This window comes from Chelmon rostratus, chromosome 24, assembly GCF_017976325.1.
Source record: "Chelmon rostratus isolate fCheRos1 chromosome 24, fCheRos1.pri, whole genome shotgun sequence".
Lineage (NCBI taxonomy): Eukaryota > Metazoa > Chordata > Actinopteri > Chaetodontiformes > Chaetodontidae > Chelmon > Chelmon rostratus.
The window spans coordinates 7,728,576-7,743,056 of NC_055681.1; the positions used below are offsets into that span (position 1 = coordinate 7,728,576).

Genomic DNA, 14,481 nt, shown 5'->3' on the forward strand with positions numbered 1-14,481 from the left:
TCTTGCTGCAAAGCTTCTTTCAGCCACAAACGTCTTTATCTTCTGTTAAAGCAGCATTCAGGCTCACAGGACCAGGAAGTGGTGCAGATAGCAAACACAATCACCTAAAGCCACTTTTGATTATCTGTCTTCATTGCACAGTTCCTTTAATTTCTATGTAATTTCTCCAAAAATTATGTTCCATTTCAAAACCTCGTTAATAATTTGCATGAATCATTGGACTGAATCAGGACGGATTCTGCAGAAATAATGTGAACCATCTCGGGTGAATCAAATGAAGATCTGTTCTGACGATCACATCTGGTGTCTCTTCAAACATCCTTTCAAACACTCTTTCAGCACCAGTTCAGACTCCTTGTTGGGACTAAGCTTCATCCACCTGAGAAGAAACCAGACAAACCGGGATCAGTCTTGTTTTAAACTTTTCTTTTTCACACAGAAAATATCTGAATCTTACTGTCAGAAACCTCCTGATCACATTCTGCTGCAGAGACTTTTGATCTTAATGACCCCTTGACCTTTCCTCTAGCGCCTCCCACAGGACAAACGTTTTTAAACGATTTTAAGCTCCAAGAAAAGCAAAACATTTCTCGATCAAATCTCTTTCTGGTTGTGTCTCTTTCGACACACTGAGGATCTAAATTTGGCTCTTCACACAGAATGCAGATAATAAAAAAGGGCAGCTGTCTTTACCGAGTGAGTCCAGGCCATCGTGATGAGGGCGTGTTCATCCGCACGCTTATACCTGGAAGATCTGCGCCGCCTCCAAGCGCCTCCGCCACAGTTCTGCAGGACAGAGAGGATGTTACACTTGAGGTTTCAGGTTTAGGAAACTTACTTTAAACACTTTTATCTGAATTTAAAAGAGGCTGAAATAATTGTGATGCCAGCCCTGCTCACCTGAGGGCAGGTGTTGCTCTTTTTGAGGCAGAGCTCCAGTTTGCAGTGCAGGTAGACTTCGTTGTTTTTCCCGGAGAACTCGAACATGTCGAAAGAGAAGGAGTTGGACGTTCCCACTCCGTTTCCCTTCACCTGCACCGTCAGGTCAGCGGGGTTCGGGCATCTGCTCAGAAACAGGAAAACAGACGGGATGCCGTGAGGAGCAGTGACGACACAAAAGTCTCCCACACAAAGCCACAGTTTTGAGTTCTTTCTCACCCATTCTGAATGAGGTTGTATCGCACGCTCCCATTAGATGACGGCACGTTGGTTGCCCAGCAGTCGGTGGTCACCAGGGCGACCAGCTCGTCATCCAGCCCCGTCGAGCTCAGCTCCACCCAGATCTTCTGGTTGAGCTGGATCTCGTTGGACAACCCGATGAGGTTACTGAGGCCGGAGTCGTTGTAGGCGTTCATTATCACCGTGTAATTCCACAATCCAGAGACGATGTGCTGCACCACAGAGCTGGAGAGCGCGCGCACACACACACACACACACACACTCCGGTCAGCTGTCTTAAACTTTGACTACAACAAGCCTCAGTCAACACAGGAACAACCAGAACCTCCACACACCCGTCTCTGATCTTGAAGGCCACGGTCTTGACTTCCGGCTTGTTGTACAAGCAGGAGAAGTCGATCACAAGTTGGTTGTGGCGGGTGATGACGTCGGACAAGGAGCTGTTCCCCGTCATGACGGCGTTCTTATAGATGACTTGGGTGCCGTTTGTCTAGATTGTGACGGAAGCCAGACGTGTTGTCAGCTGAGGAAAACTGAATGAGTTCATTTCATCACATTTTATATTCTCGCCCCTTTAGCCTCCTGGAAGCAAACTGCACTGCACGACACTTTTTTCTGCTCAAATCAATAACCTGTGAAAAACATCCTCCCAGTGTTCAAGTTAAAACCAGGTGAGTCTACAGGATGAGCCTTCCATCAATCACAGAGAGGGAAAGTAGGCGGATAAAACAGCTCTTTAGTGTCTTCTGGAACCAGACGTTTTTCTGCTGCCGCTAAGTGGAAACAAATAATTTCATGCAGCTTTAAAAAAGTCCTCATCCCTCTGTGAGGCGCGCACAGACCAAACTAAGGCCGTGAAAGAGTATGCATGTGGCTCGTCTGGCTGAGACTCGTCCCGACTTTAGGGTGAGTCTACAGGAACCGATTTGCAGAAACAGCAGCGGGTGTTTTTGTGCTTTCTGAGAGCTAGAAAGTAGCGGACAGTACCCACCACAACCTCCGCCCCGCAGTTGCTGCTGGTGTTGAAACTGAAAGTCACCATGTGGGTCTCGCTGTCGATGTCACCTGTGCAGTTTTTGTCATTGAGGTGTAAGGCGGAGGAGTTGATAGCCCTGTCCTCCAGCAGACAACCAGCCAGAGAAAGAGTGGCAGAGTTCTGCGTGCAGACTGTCGGCTCGCCTGAACACCAAACAGGACAAAGAAGAGAAACCGTCACCGCTATGATTCATGTGGGGTTGAAGTGTTCCATCATTTTTTCTGTTTCATTTCACAAACATTTCTTTGATTCTGAGCTGTCGTGGAGGCTGAAACACGTCTAGTTTTAATTAAACTGAAAAGGAAAAATGCTTTTCTGTTTAACCAAACCACAAAACCCAGACCAGCTGCCAGATGTTTACAGGAGTAAAATCAATCTTTTAGGTGCATCAGCAGCTGGTTTTTCAGTCACAAGCTCTTCTATTCTCTGTCATCCGTCTAACCAGAGCTTCCAGCCTTTAACCTGCTCGTCATGTCTCAGCTGTCGCACGGTACCTAAAGTGTCTGTTGCTCTGTGCTTGGAGGCGAAGAGGGCCCGACAGCGGCAGTGGGTTTGACCAAACTTCAGGGCGCAGAACTCGTGAGAGCTGCAGTGCTGGACCAGACAGGCGTGAGGGGCAGCAGCTGCAGACAGACACACAGACACATGAGGCTCACTGTGAAATGAAGGAGGAGTGATGTGAAAATGCCTTTTTAAAAGGGAGAGCCCATTTGTTTATAAAGAAAGTCCAAAATCCTCCACTGGTGCTGGAACAGTGGAACATTTTCAATGAGCTGACTGCTTTAAGTGAGCATTTTATTTTTAGCTTCTTCATACTCATCACCGTAAACAGTAAACTACTTGAAATGGAAATGAGTCGACTCAGACCACACAAATGTGTACTGGTTCTTACAGCAGCCGGTCGTTGACCTCCAGTCCACCAGCATGATGTTGCTTCTCAGGCTGCAGGCCTTCACGTAAGCCTCAAAAAACTGGCAGCCGAGGCCGTCCAGCGTCGGGTAGCTGCACAAAGTGTTTCTACAGGCGGTTATGTGGGGCTCTGGGTCAACGTAGAGGTGGCAATCACTGAAGAGTCCCTGCTTCAAGAGCCCACAGCTGCAATGCAGAGAGGAAGGATGATGTTGAAGTTGCAGTTTTCCAAACAGTTATGTGTGTTTATCTTTCCTGGTCACATGACTGTACTGGCACCGCAGGAACGTGTGATGAAGATGACTCGTGTGTGTTTTAGGGATGACACCAGTGTTCAGTGTGTGTTTTGATGGGTCGGTTCTTACTGTTGAGTTGAATTTTGGCAGCTGACCCTACGATCGCTGGCCTCCATTTGCGGATCCTCACAACTAGGGGGCGACAAACAGCACAGCATGTTAGCCATGCAGCAATAATAGACAGGTCATATCAGTCATGCATTCATTTGGGTGTGACTGAGTTTTACCCAGAGATGTTGTAAAAAGACTTGGCTGCACGCAGGGTGGTGATGTGACTGGAATTAGTGGGGCTGCCACACAAGCCCTCATAGTGTCCAAGATTTCCTGGTTGATGTCAGGAGACAATGAAAGACAAATCAGTGATCAGCTTTGAAACAGCTAAGGCCACAGAGCGGCACAAACACGCCGTCCCTCGTTCTGTCCAGACAGGATTTAGCTTTCTGTACCTGACACATGTGCAGTGTTGCCATCAAAGAAGATGGTCATGTTGGGGAAAACTATCCTGGCACTGACTCCACGCTGGTCCTTCCAGAGCTCCACGCCGTGAGCCAGCTGAACCGTGGAGTTGAGCGCTTGTACCTGGTCATTAATCTGCATCACAGCAGACGGACAGAATGAAGGAGACACTGGCTGAAACATCACGAATACAAACTGTACGTACATGTGCTGTGCATGTGCGCTTTTCCCACTGGAAGAAGGATTTTTCACAGCTGAGGATTTGTGACCTAAATGTTTTGTTTGTGTGGCGCAATCAAACATTTCTTATTTAAACGTCTGTTTAAAGAATGTTGGGACAGACAACAGTTTCTAGACCCGCAGGTGCAGCAAACAGGCCACAACGCAGCACGGCTGGGTGCATCTGGACGTTATCTGTCATCTTAAATTATCTCTCTATAGAAAGGAGGTTGCAGATTTACTCATCATGGACAAAGACGATAAAAGCTGCGGTTTTGAAAAACAAACCCAGAAATACGCTGTGGCAGCTTACCCGAACTCTTCCACCTTGCTCCAGATAAATATCTACACCACCTATCCGTATGATCAAGTGGTCCAAGAACGACACATCTGTACGCCGTCGCTCCCGGAAACGTGCCAATAGGACGAAACTCGTGCTTCCCAGAGGCCTCATCAGATTATATGCACAGCGATCACCGATAGAGTTAACTCTGCCGAAGAAATCGATGACAGTGGAGCCCGTCACAGTGCACACGATAGGGGGTTGATGGCAGCTGATGGAGATGGAAAGAGACAGATATTTTCTATGTTTTTCTCTCAGAGAGAAAAATCCAAAGAGCACAATGACAGAAAGATGTTTTATCCTATGAAGACATCATTTCCTGCTGCTCGGCAGGCGTCTCATTAGCTTTCAGAATCGTTGCTAATAACACATATGACACATATTCATTTCACATATTTGTGGTTTGCAGAAACATCAAATGCCAACATGTTATTTTGCCGACTGGGCTGTTTCTTCATAACGGGGAGTTAGTGAAAACACTCGTCCTCTGTGGCTCAGGCTAAAAACACAACTCTGGGGTCATAAATGAGTCTGAAATATTAAATATCTAGAGTTTGCTGCAACGTTCAAACATTTCACAGACAACCTGGGTTATAAACTGGGGCCATGGACTGTTACTGGGTTGCATTATGGGAAATGTAGGAGCAGCAAATGTAGGCGCAACTCTCCAAGAGATATGTCAGGATATCTCGGCCTCTGCTTCCTGGATTTGGACCTTTTTTTTGTATGTCTTGTTTAAGTTCCCTGACTTTATGGATGTGCAACACAACAGCAGAACAGAAGCAGCTCTTTGATCACTTGAATATGTCCAAAGTGTGGACATAAGTGACAAAGACAGCATCTCTAACGATGACAAACCTAACTGCAAATACACATCCATACAAATACTCGCAAAAATCACTCATTGGCCTTAGATTGAAAACAAACTGTCCGAATTCATACACATTTTGGTTAAACTGCAACCTCAGTCCAACTGTTTACTGCTTGTAGTTCGTATCATTAATGGTGTGAGTTTAGGTTGTAAACACAAGAAAATAAAATCGATGTAATGTTCCACTGGGATGACACTCTCACTGTCAGTTTAGAATGAACCTGCTTATATCTGAATTAAAGCTGAAACAATTAGTCACTTAATAGCTCAGGTGATCAACAGAAAATAGAATTAATTGGTCATCAATTCATTGTTTCCTGCTTAAAAAATGTGAGGACTAAACAAGTGCTTTGAAAATATCACCCTGGCTTCCCGCATGTCACATGACATGATTCCTCAGCTGATGAGAAATTAAAATAGATTTTTAGTTTTTTTGTTTTGTGTCACGTTCTCAGGTGACACTTCATTTAAATCAGTCAGTCAAACGTTTATTCAAACTCTCCTCCAAATATAAAGCAAACATATTTACATGTTGTTGCCCAGGCAAACCTCCAGGGGTCCACATGTATCAGCACGACTGAGGACTGCAGAGACGCTACAGGTGAAGTTGGAGCAAGTTCCTGGACTGAGCATGCTCGAACCGGATGCAAGAACGCCATCTGGGAGGTGACAGGAGGTTAATGAACTTTGTTTAATATTAACTTCAACTGGTGTACAAAATTTAAAGACAGTGGATGTGTTGCTCCTTAACAGGTATTTTTCTAACCTAAAACACCACAAAATAATGTAGAAGCTAATAACACACCCATTGCCTCTGCTCGTTTACTGCTGCAGGTAGCAAGGTAGTTAGCCAGACATGCTAATATTTGCAGCTTATGTTAGATCAGATAAAGACAAAGTTTAACCAATTCCACATACTTTTGCTCTTGTGCTTTAGATTTTTGAAAAACTACAAAAAAGACGCCATCCTCCAAACTCTTCTTGGAGCCTCATGCACATCAACATGCAGAGAAATGTACGGCTCCAAAGCTGAGTTACAGTGATGTTCGGAGGAGGAGTTTAGTGAAGGGTCAGTTTCGTCCCAGTCCCTTCTTTGGGAAGCACCGGATTTGCCTACCTGAGAGTCTGCATCCGCTGACGTCTACGGAACCCCTGGCAGGTCCTACACTGGTATTGTAGGACCATGAACCCAGAGATGAGTTCCCGACCACTGCACTCGCGTTCTAGAAAAGCAAGAAACAAAAGTCAAGATTACTCCTCCAATACTGAGCAAACAGGGACTTGAGCCCCCCTTTTTATTTATATGTATAAATACTTTTCTCAACTTTTAGGACAATTCAGTAGGATGGTGAGATCAGTGGTGACCTAAACATCAGACAGATCTGTGGAAAGTTGACCAGAAGGCAGCTGGTTCAATTCCCAGACTGGTAGGATCACTCTGAGAGGGTCTGCAAAGTCTTTGATCTAACTTATGGTTCGTTATTTCTAATCAATCTTTATGGCCACCTGAGGCTCAAAACAGCTCACAAACGCCCACCCTGGATCAATATTCACTCGTTTATTCTCCACCAACTCTTTTTAGCCACAAAATGTTTGAAGTGACTTTCTCCACCTGCTAGTCAATCACTCTGTCAGCCTGCATTGTTTTGTAGTCATATATTGGGCGGAAAAATCAACATAATTCAGTAAAACAGATTCAAAATTGATCAAGTTTGGTTCAGATTGTACAGATTGAGCAAAGTGATGTGTCATTTCTGACAACCGTCTTTGGTGAGATGAGGAAAAAGTTCCTGCTGCAGATTGGATACAGCTCCATCTCAAAAAGCAAAGTTGCTGCTTGCATATACTTACAATAAAGTTTGGAGTGTAGTCTGCAAATGTGAAGAGACTCGCAGCTGCTTGTGCACCGAAGTTGTAGAATTTAATTCCCCACTGAAAACAGACAGACAAGAAAATGTGAAGAAATATTTCAGAAATGAGCTTCACAGTTCACTTTGCGGCACAATGTCTTGTTCATTTTGTCCAAAAAGCTGGACAGTCGAACTGAAAGCATGGAACCAACAATGACTCACATAACTTTTGGAGCCGATCATGGTAGCGACGACATTGCAGGTCGAATTGTACACCATGCGGGGATGGACTGTCGATCCAACAGTTGTGGAATAATTCACATTCACAGTCACATTTTCTGTATCCAATCGGTCTGTTATCAACATACAGTCTTGTGCGGCTTCAGATGAGTTTCCTTTGAAGCAAATTGCAGCAGACGAATTTTTGAACGACACCTGCGAGAACAGAGAGACGCCATTCATGATCACGAGATTTGAACTGTGGTGGAAATCTGGAAGAGACGTGCTGGCTAACAGACGGCCGTCAGCATCAGTCTGTTCGATAACAACAGCAGAGGCAGAGACGAGCCTTTTCTCAAACATGCTTTCATGTTACTCACTTCCATCACTGAGTATTTGCGTCCATAGAAGGTGATGGGGCAGGAGCTGATGTTCACCTCTCCAGAACCGTTAATGACTTGAGACAGAGAAAGGTCGACCTGGCTGGCAGCCACTACAGCAAAGTGAATATGAAGGAAAAAGACATGAGACACATCATACATCAATCTATCAAGAGCAGCTTTCTCTCTTTTCAGCCCCAGTTCACACTTTGGATGACATTTATCACTGCAATAAATTCTGGGTGTAAAACACTGAATGAAGTCATGAAATAAATGTTTAGATGCAGAACATCTTTCCTACAGTGTGAATCACTGCAGGAGTTGGCTTCAGTCTGAGCGAATTATTTCATTCAGAAATGTGACTTCTTAAAGGTGAAGCCCCTCATGAACAGGTGGAGCAATGTTCTCCATCTACTGCAAAATCTCTTCAGTGTGTGAGACTAACTTGTTCCAACTTCCTCATATTGATTAAGAGGTGTCCTTCCCCTTTTTTATTGGCTAGCACATGTTCTAAAAGTTTGTGACAAATGTGCCAGGGCTGCAGGGACGCCTCACTTTCAAACCTTTCAAAGCAAAGACTTTTAATTTGATTTATGTGTCAGATGAAATCTGCCGCAGAGCTGCTGCACCTTCCATAAAGGTACAACGTGGAGGACTTGATCACCTGTTGAAGGAGGCAGCGTATCACCTGAGTAACTGCTAACTGCTGCTCACTGTACTCTCAGCTGTACCTATCTATGGCTGTAGCTACTAGCTAGTTAGCACAGTTAGCCATCCTGCTAGGCTCCCTATTAGCTGACTGTTTGACGACAGGGTTTACAGGTTTCCATTTCTTGAACATTTTAAATTCTGGCCATGTCTTTGCACCTTTAAAATAAGGGTTATATTCTGCAGCACTTTCAGTGGCTGCTTACCTGCCAGCAGGAGGAGCAGTGCACCCGCCTTCACCATGATGGAGCCCGGCAGTCACCTGTCGGAGAGGTGGGAGAGATACAGTTCACATGGTGAAGAAGAACCCCTAAATTCCATATCATACAAATACATACAGTGCAGTACACGCTAATGAGTGTTTCAATGCTTTCCTTGTGCTGCATAAAAACTATAAAAAGACATTTACTGTATCTAAAATCACCTTGTCTGAACACTGAGTTAGCATGATGCATCTTTACAGATGCAGAATGATTTGAAACGTCTGTGGTCATCCTGTAAGTGCATCAGCATCGTCCACAGGCAGAGAGAGGAGGAGGGTGCAGCTCGTCTTACCGTTTGGAGGTTGGGTGGAGCAGCAGGGAGGTGAAGCTCTGCAGATGGAGGTCTGTGTTGAACCTCTGTGGATGGTTCAGCTCTTGGCAGATGTGCCTGCTGTGTGTCTCTCTGTCTCTTTTTATACAGCTCCTTCTTGTTCACGCCCCTGAAGACTGACGTCAAGTTTTACAAGTTTCTAACTAATTGGAGACATTCTCCAAAAGCTTTGACTCCCCAAACTGGCTTTTTGTGATCTTAGGCAGTCCATTAACTAACTGCCCTTTTCTCAGTAATTATTCCTAAAAGAATAAGTGGCTGTCATTAAGTCAGAGCAATTCACAACCTTTCACAAAGTATTTCCCCAAAGTGACCTGGTCCAGATCACAAAGTTTAACATTTTTCTACTAAATCTCTGAAGGATCTTCATGTCTTTTATGGTGAATGTCTTTCAGAACAAGCACAAATTCTCAAATACTGACACAAAGTTCTGAATCATTATCGAGGATGGAAAAACAAGTACAAACTAATATCCTAAATTCTCTCTGGCGTTTGGTTTAAATGCTCAGAGTTAATAATCGTGTGTATTGTTGGAAGTAGACGTTTGAGTTTCCATGTTATTCAAACCGCAGTCTGTTGTGGCTGCATTGCATTGTGGTCCAACTCCTGCTCCTGTGAGCTCAGATGGATTATTTAATGTAAGGACTGTCAATTTAAAAATGGTGCCCCACCAAAGAAGCCCCTCGCCTTTGATGCAAAATACAAACATGCAGTTAACCGTCGATGTTTGAGATCCAAATTCCACTAAAGATGCAGGAAAGATCAGGTCGGGATGCACGTTTCTCCATACCTGTATCTGCAGGAAGAACATGCAGAATATCAAACTACTGACGGTGCCTCTAGAGCCACGTTTGAGGTTTTAGTAAAGAGGGTCTTTACAGGTGCAGTGTTGCACCTGTAAAATCAGCATGCATAAAATCAAACACTGAATTCCAGATTCCAGCCAGTGCTGATGCACAAAAGGCACAAATTTATTACCGGGTAGACTGGACTGTCCCTTTGATACACCACAGGAACACAATGCTGTTATTAACTGTGCATAAAAACAAACTGGGTTCAGTTTTAAAGAAACTGATGTTTTTAAATCCTGAAAAGGATCCAAGACGTTGGATTTCCTATTCCTCATAACTCATTCCTGCAAACATGTCAGTGTGTCAGCTGGTCTCCTGTTTCATTCATGAAGTAAAAACTGCAGCTATGCTGACAAATGTAGAAAAAGAAGCGATGAGAAATTAATGAAATGCGACTGGGCGAGCGATCGAATCGACACATGAGCACCAAAGTTCCCCTGATGGGAAATGAGGCTGTAAAGACTTGACGAAAGAGCCGTCTGTGTTCTTAATTTATTGGTTTTGATCTTTTAGAGAATTATTTTCACTCCAGTTGACCCTTGACCCCATAAAGTCACAACGATCAGTGACGTGGTCCGATCTGAGTACAACTGTTATCACATGGCTTCAAGCATTTAATTTTCCAGCTGAGCGTGTTCCCGTGTATGACGTCTCTTTCATCTGTTGTCTTTGCAGCTTTGAATCATTGCTTCATGTTGGACATGTCCGTCACTGGCTTTAAAGTGCACTAAGACCACATTCGGTCATCGTGACCTTTGACCTTTGTGTCCTGAGGGGCTCCACTTCCTCTTAACCATCTTATGCAAACGTTGTGTGACAGAGATCTTCCTGATATGCAAAGCAGGTTGTTTTAAGGACATTCTTTTCTTTATGAACCTTTTTTTTTATTACGTTTGCCCTTACAGATTACAGGAAAGGCTCAAACCCAAATACGACACGAAAAATTACAAATAATAAGAAGAAATGATAAAGTACTGTGCACATAGCTCACATCTGGAAAATAAATGCAGTTTTTTCCACTGATGTGCACCTACATGAATCAAACTTGTAAAAAATAAATGAAAAAGAAAAAAGAAAAGTAGAAAATATATGATGAAAAGTATATAAAATGAAGTCAGGCTTACAAAGGAATGCAGTACGTGTACAGTACTCATGCAGTATTGTCTTCAGTGAGGTGACACAGTGGAGTGTTTGCACAGTCAGCAAACTATAGTATATGGAAGAGTAGTGTGATCCATTGATTAGAGATTTAGATATTTTTTATCAGAACAGATAAACTGGAATAGATATTCGTAACAATTATTAATAATAATAATTTAAAGCCCTTCACCTCAACATATGTGACACTGCATACATGCATCTCACACATCTCCTTTTATAAACATTGTGGGTGTGAGAGAAGTCCTCCATAGTTTAACAAAGGTGAGCAATGGACAGAATTATAAAAAGAAAACAACAGAAAGAAAGCAACACTGGCCCTATTTTAAATTCTCCATGTATAAAAACATTCAGGTGCAATACAACAATAGAATTTCTGTCTCCTGAATTACATTTATGTACTATTGATGTGCATTCATGAGAACATTGTGCTGACAAACGTAATCGCTGCCTGCATCATGTTGACAGTTTATTTTATGAACGGTGCTGGAGGTGCAGGGAGGCGGTCAAGGTGGACGGTGGGAGAACAAAGGGCAGGACTGTGACACCAGAGTCCGGGATTCCCATCCAGACCCGTGTCTGTGGTCAGGTTCAGGCCACAGAAGCACTTTGGATCCTGATTTCCATTAAACGCTCATAAAAAGTCTGACGTCTCAAGTCGCAGCTGACTTTTTCTGAATTAAAGTGCTGGCAGTGATGAGACATGACCATAAAAAAGCTGAATTGTGTCTCACCAGCAACCTTAATGAACATTTCCTCATTATGTGAACAGAAAATATCACATTGTCGGCATCGTTTCTCTCAAAACACTGCTGCTGCAGATTAGTTGTACATTAATGTAATTTCCAGGAGACAGTGCAGGCATGACAATCCAATGAGAGACAGCATGTATTAATTCTCTGATTACTGTTAGTAGAAACTTTTTTCTCTACTCGAGACACCGAAAAGGTTTAAAAAGTCTTCAGAATCAGAATCGGCTTTATTGGCCAAGTATGCGTGCATTGAATCTGACTCCGGTTTAAACATAGCACTCAATGCACTTGTGAGGGGAACAAAGGATATGCAGCTCAACAAGGACAAAGAGACAAGAGAGACAAAAGCAATAAATCTGGCTAAACATGTTGTAAAAACAAGCTCCTGCTTTGCACAGAATTCCTCTGGCACCACATTTGCACAAACTGGTTGTGTTCACCTGAAAGTTCACGCTGACAGAATGTCGTCTTCAGGCCAATGACGGACATGTAAATGTGGAAGAATGATTTAACAACCTGAGCCTCTTTCATGCACACGCTCCAGACTGTGGCCTGCAGCCACAATGCTTCTGTCTCTGTGTTGTCTCCATGAATACATTGCTGCTGGACCTGCGGTTTTCTCTCACTCTGTCAAACAGGTTCGCTAAAGAGTACCTTACTCACATTCTCAAGATGATGTCGTAAAAAGACTGTGAAAGTCATGCATGTGGATGAGGTTGAGGTGGATGGATGGGTGAGACGCAGGACTTTAAGGCAGCAAACAATGTTCTTGTTTAGTTTTAAACCAAAACTTTTAACCAACGTATGTGACTTTTTTTGTGAATTTGGGGTTTTTTTTTAGCAAGTTACGGGGAGTTTACAATGAATAATAATCATAATAACTAGCCACCATGTGTATTTTCTGAGCTAATTCTGACATCTCAAGGCCAAGGAAATAATGCTAATGACATCGTGGAGTGGGCTTCATGAAATTGACAGAAAGTAAGAAAAAAGTATAAAAACTGAAACAAGTTTAAGATCTTTTTGCTTGGTTGGCGCCCTGTTTGGATGCTATAATGCAGGCATCTCAAACCGGTTCCATAAAGGGCCGCGTGGCTGCAGGTTTTCATTCCAACCCAGGAGGAGCACATCAGGCCAACCAATCAACATCAAGGGATCACTTAGTTAACAGCTGAAGACTGAGATCAGCTGATTAATTGATTCCAGCCTGGTGTGTTCCTCCTTGGTTGGAATGAAAACTTGCAGCCACGCGGCCCTTTATGGAACCGGTTTGAGATGCCTGCTATAATGCTTATGACTCCGTCCAATCAGAGGCCTGACATAGTGAAACTTTTTGAGACACTTTTTCATTGTGAGATTATCTGACTATGCATGAACACTAAGAAAACATGTGTTCTATCTATGCAGGTGCTGGATGCCTTTTGTTAATACTGTGTTATTGTGTGACATGCAATCCCATGTGGGATGGACTATTTCAACGGTGTGACACAAATATAAAACATTCATTCATCATCATCGCTCCAGTGTGGCGCATGTGGGGATTTATCAGGCAGCCATGACAGAATTTCAGGGGGTTTTGATTAGATTTACTTGTGAAGAAAGCTGAAGCAGAGGCCGGCATTCATCTGAGAGAATCGACGACTGTTGTTTCGTAACAACCGAACCGAACGTCACATATGAGAGCGTTCATTTGATTTTGCCACTTTGATCTGCACAAACCATCATGTCGGAGCAAACAGTCTGGAAACTGTTTGAACCCCAGCAGTCGGAGGTTGTTTCTGTGCTGCGACCCTCTGACCTACCTGCTGTGTGATGAGCCCTGAATCTCAAGAAAACAAGCCGTGATTTGTGTAAATAAACTGAATCTGTCTGACTCGCAGAGCAGGAATGTGCTCAGCTCAAACTGTATGAGGAATGAGGAAAATATAAACATTAACACCCGGAAAAAAAGCCTGAAATGATCATTTCAGAGGCGCACAAGCCGGGCAGTGAAGGAGGAGGTGTTTGGTTTGTCTTTGAGCCGTTTTCAGGAATCACGCCTGGTGTAATGATTTTAAGGAGCTCAGTCTGCTGAGAAAAGAGCTGTTTATGTTGAACCTGGAAGAAAAGCTGAGGAAATAAACAGGCTGAGAGCTCAGACTGCTGTTTCTTCATGACTTTCCCACATGGTGCTGCTTTATCAGGTATGATATCAGGTATGGTAGAAATAAACTGCCTCCAACATGGAAGCTGAAGGCCCAAATTTGTATCCAAACTTACACCTTATTCCCTGTTAGTGCATCAGATCATTCGGCAGCTGTCAATACATTGTTTTTTATAAGCTGAACATGTACAGTCGTTTTTGAATTAAAACTGGCAGTTAAATGCCGAGTGAAACGTACAGTATATCCCTCGGTAATGTAATGGAGTAAAAGTATAAAGTAGCGTAAAATGGAAATACTCAAAGTACAAGTAGCTTTAAATCATACGAAAGATACTGAAGTCTGATTGGCTCACAAATCAGGTGAACCGTGTTGCTTGCTGTCTGGTAATAAAACATCATTTTAATATATCAGCTTATAATGGCGGTAAAGTGGAAAATGTTCTGAGTACATTAAAGTTAAAGGGAGTTAAGAGAGGTGGTCATCAGTTTAAACACAGAAAAATAAGAATAACATGAA

The 14,481-nt window shown here is 43.3% G+C and overlaps 1 protein-coding gene across 1 annotated transcript; it reads right to left on the minus strand.

The window, feature by feature from the left end:
- Positions 1 to 357: 357 nt before the first annotated feature.
- LOC121627691 (alpha-tectorin-like) lies at positions 358 to 8,709 on the minus strand. Its single transcript, XM_041966718.1, has 16 exons — positions 8,673 to 8,709; positions 7,759 to 7,871; positions 6,427 to 6,532; positions 5,839 to 5,968; positions 4,409 to 4,649; positions 3,867 to 4,011; positions 3,648 to 3,744; positions 3,490 to 3,552; positions 3,108 to 3,310; positions 2,710 to 2,838; positions 2,171 to 2,358; positions 1,515 to 1,669; positions 1,159 to 1,404; positions 901 to 1,063; positions 694 to 786; positions 358 to 379 (listed from the first exon to the last, which is right to left on the minus strand). The coding sequence occupies exons 1-16, from the start codon at positions 8,707 to 8,709 to the stop codon at positions 365 to 367; spliced, it is 2,124 nt and encodes a 707-aa protein (XP_041822652.1). The 3' UTR covers positions 358 to 364.
- Between the last annotated feature and the right edge of the window lie 5,772 nt (positions 8,710 to 14,481).

Excerpts from the sequence above, each read along its gene's own strand:
- LOC121627691 (XM_041966718.1), bottom strand. The coding sequence starts at position 8,709 with ATGGTGAAGGCGGGTGCACTGCTCCTCCTGCTGGCAG. Across the intron at positions 3,553-3,647 it reads TCTTTTTACAACATCTCTGG|TTGTGAGGATCCGCAAATGG; the intron begins GTAAAACTCAGT and ends GTCGCCCCCTAG. Across the intron at positions 1,405-1,514 it reads GCCTTCAAGATCAGAGACGG|CTCTGTGGTGCAGCACATCG; the intron begins GTGTGTGGAGGT and ends CGCGCTCTCCAG.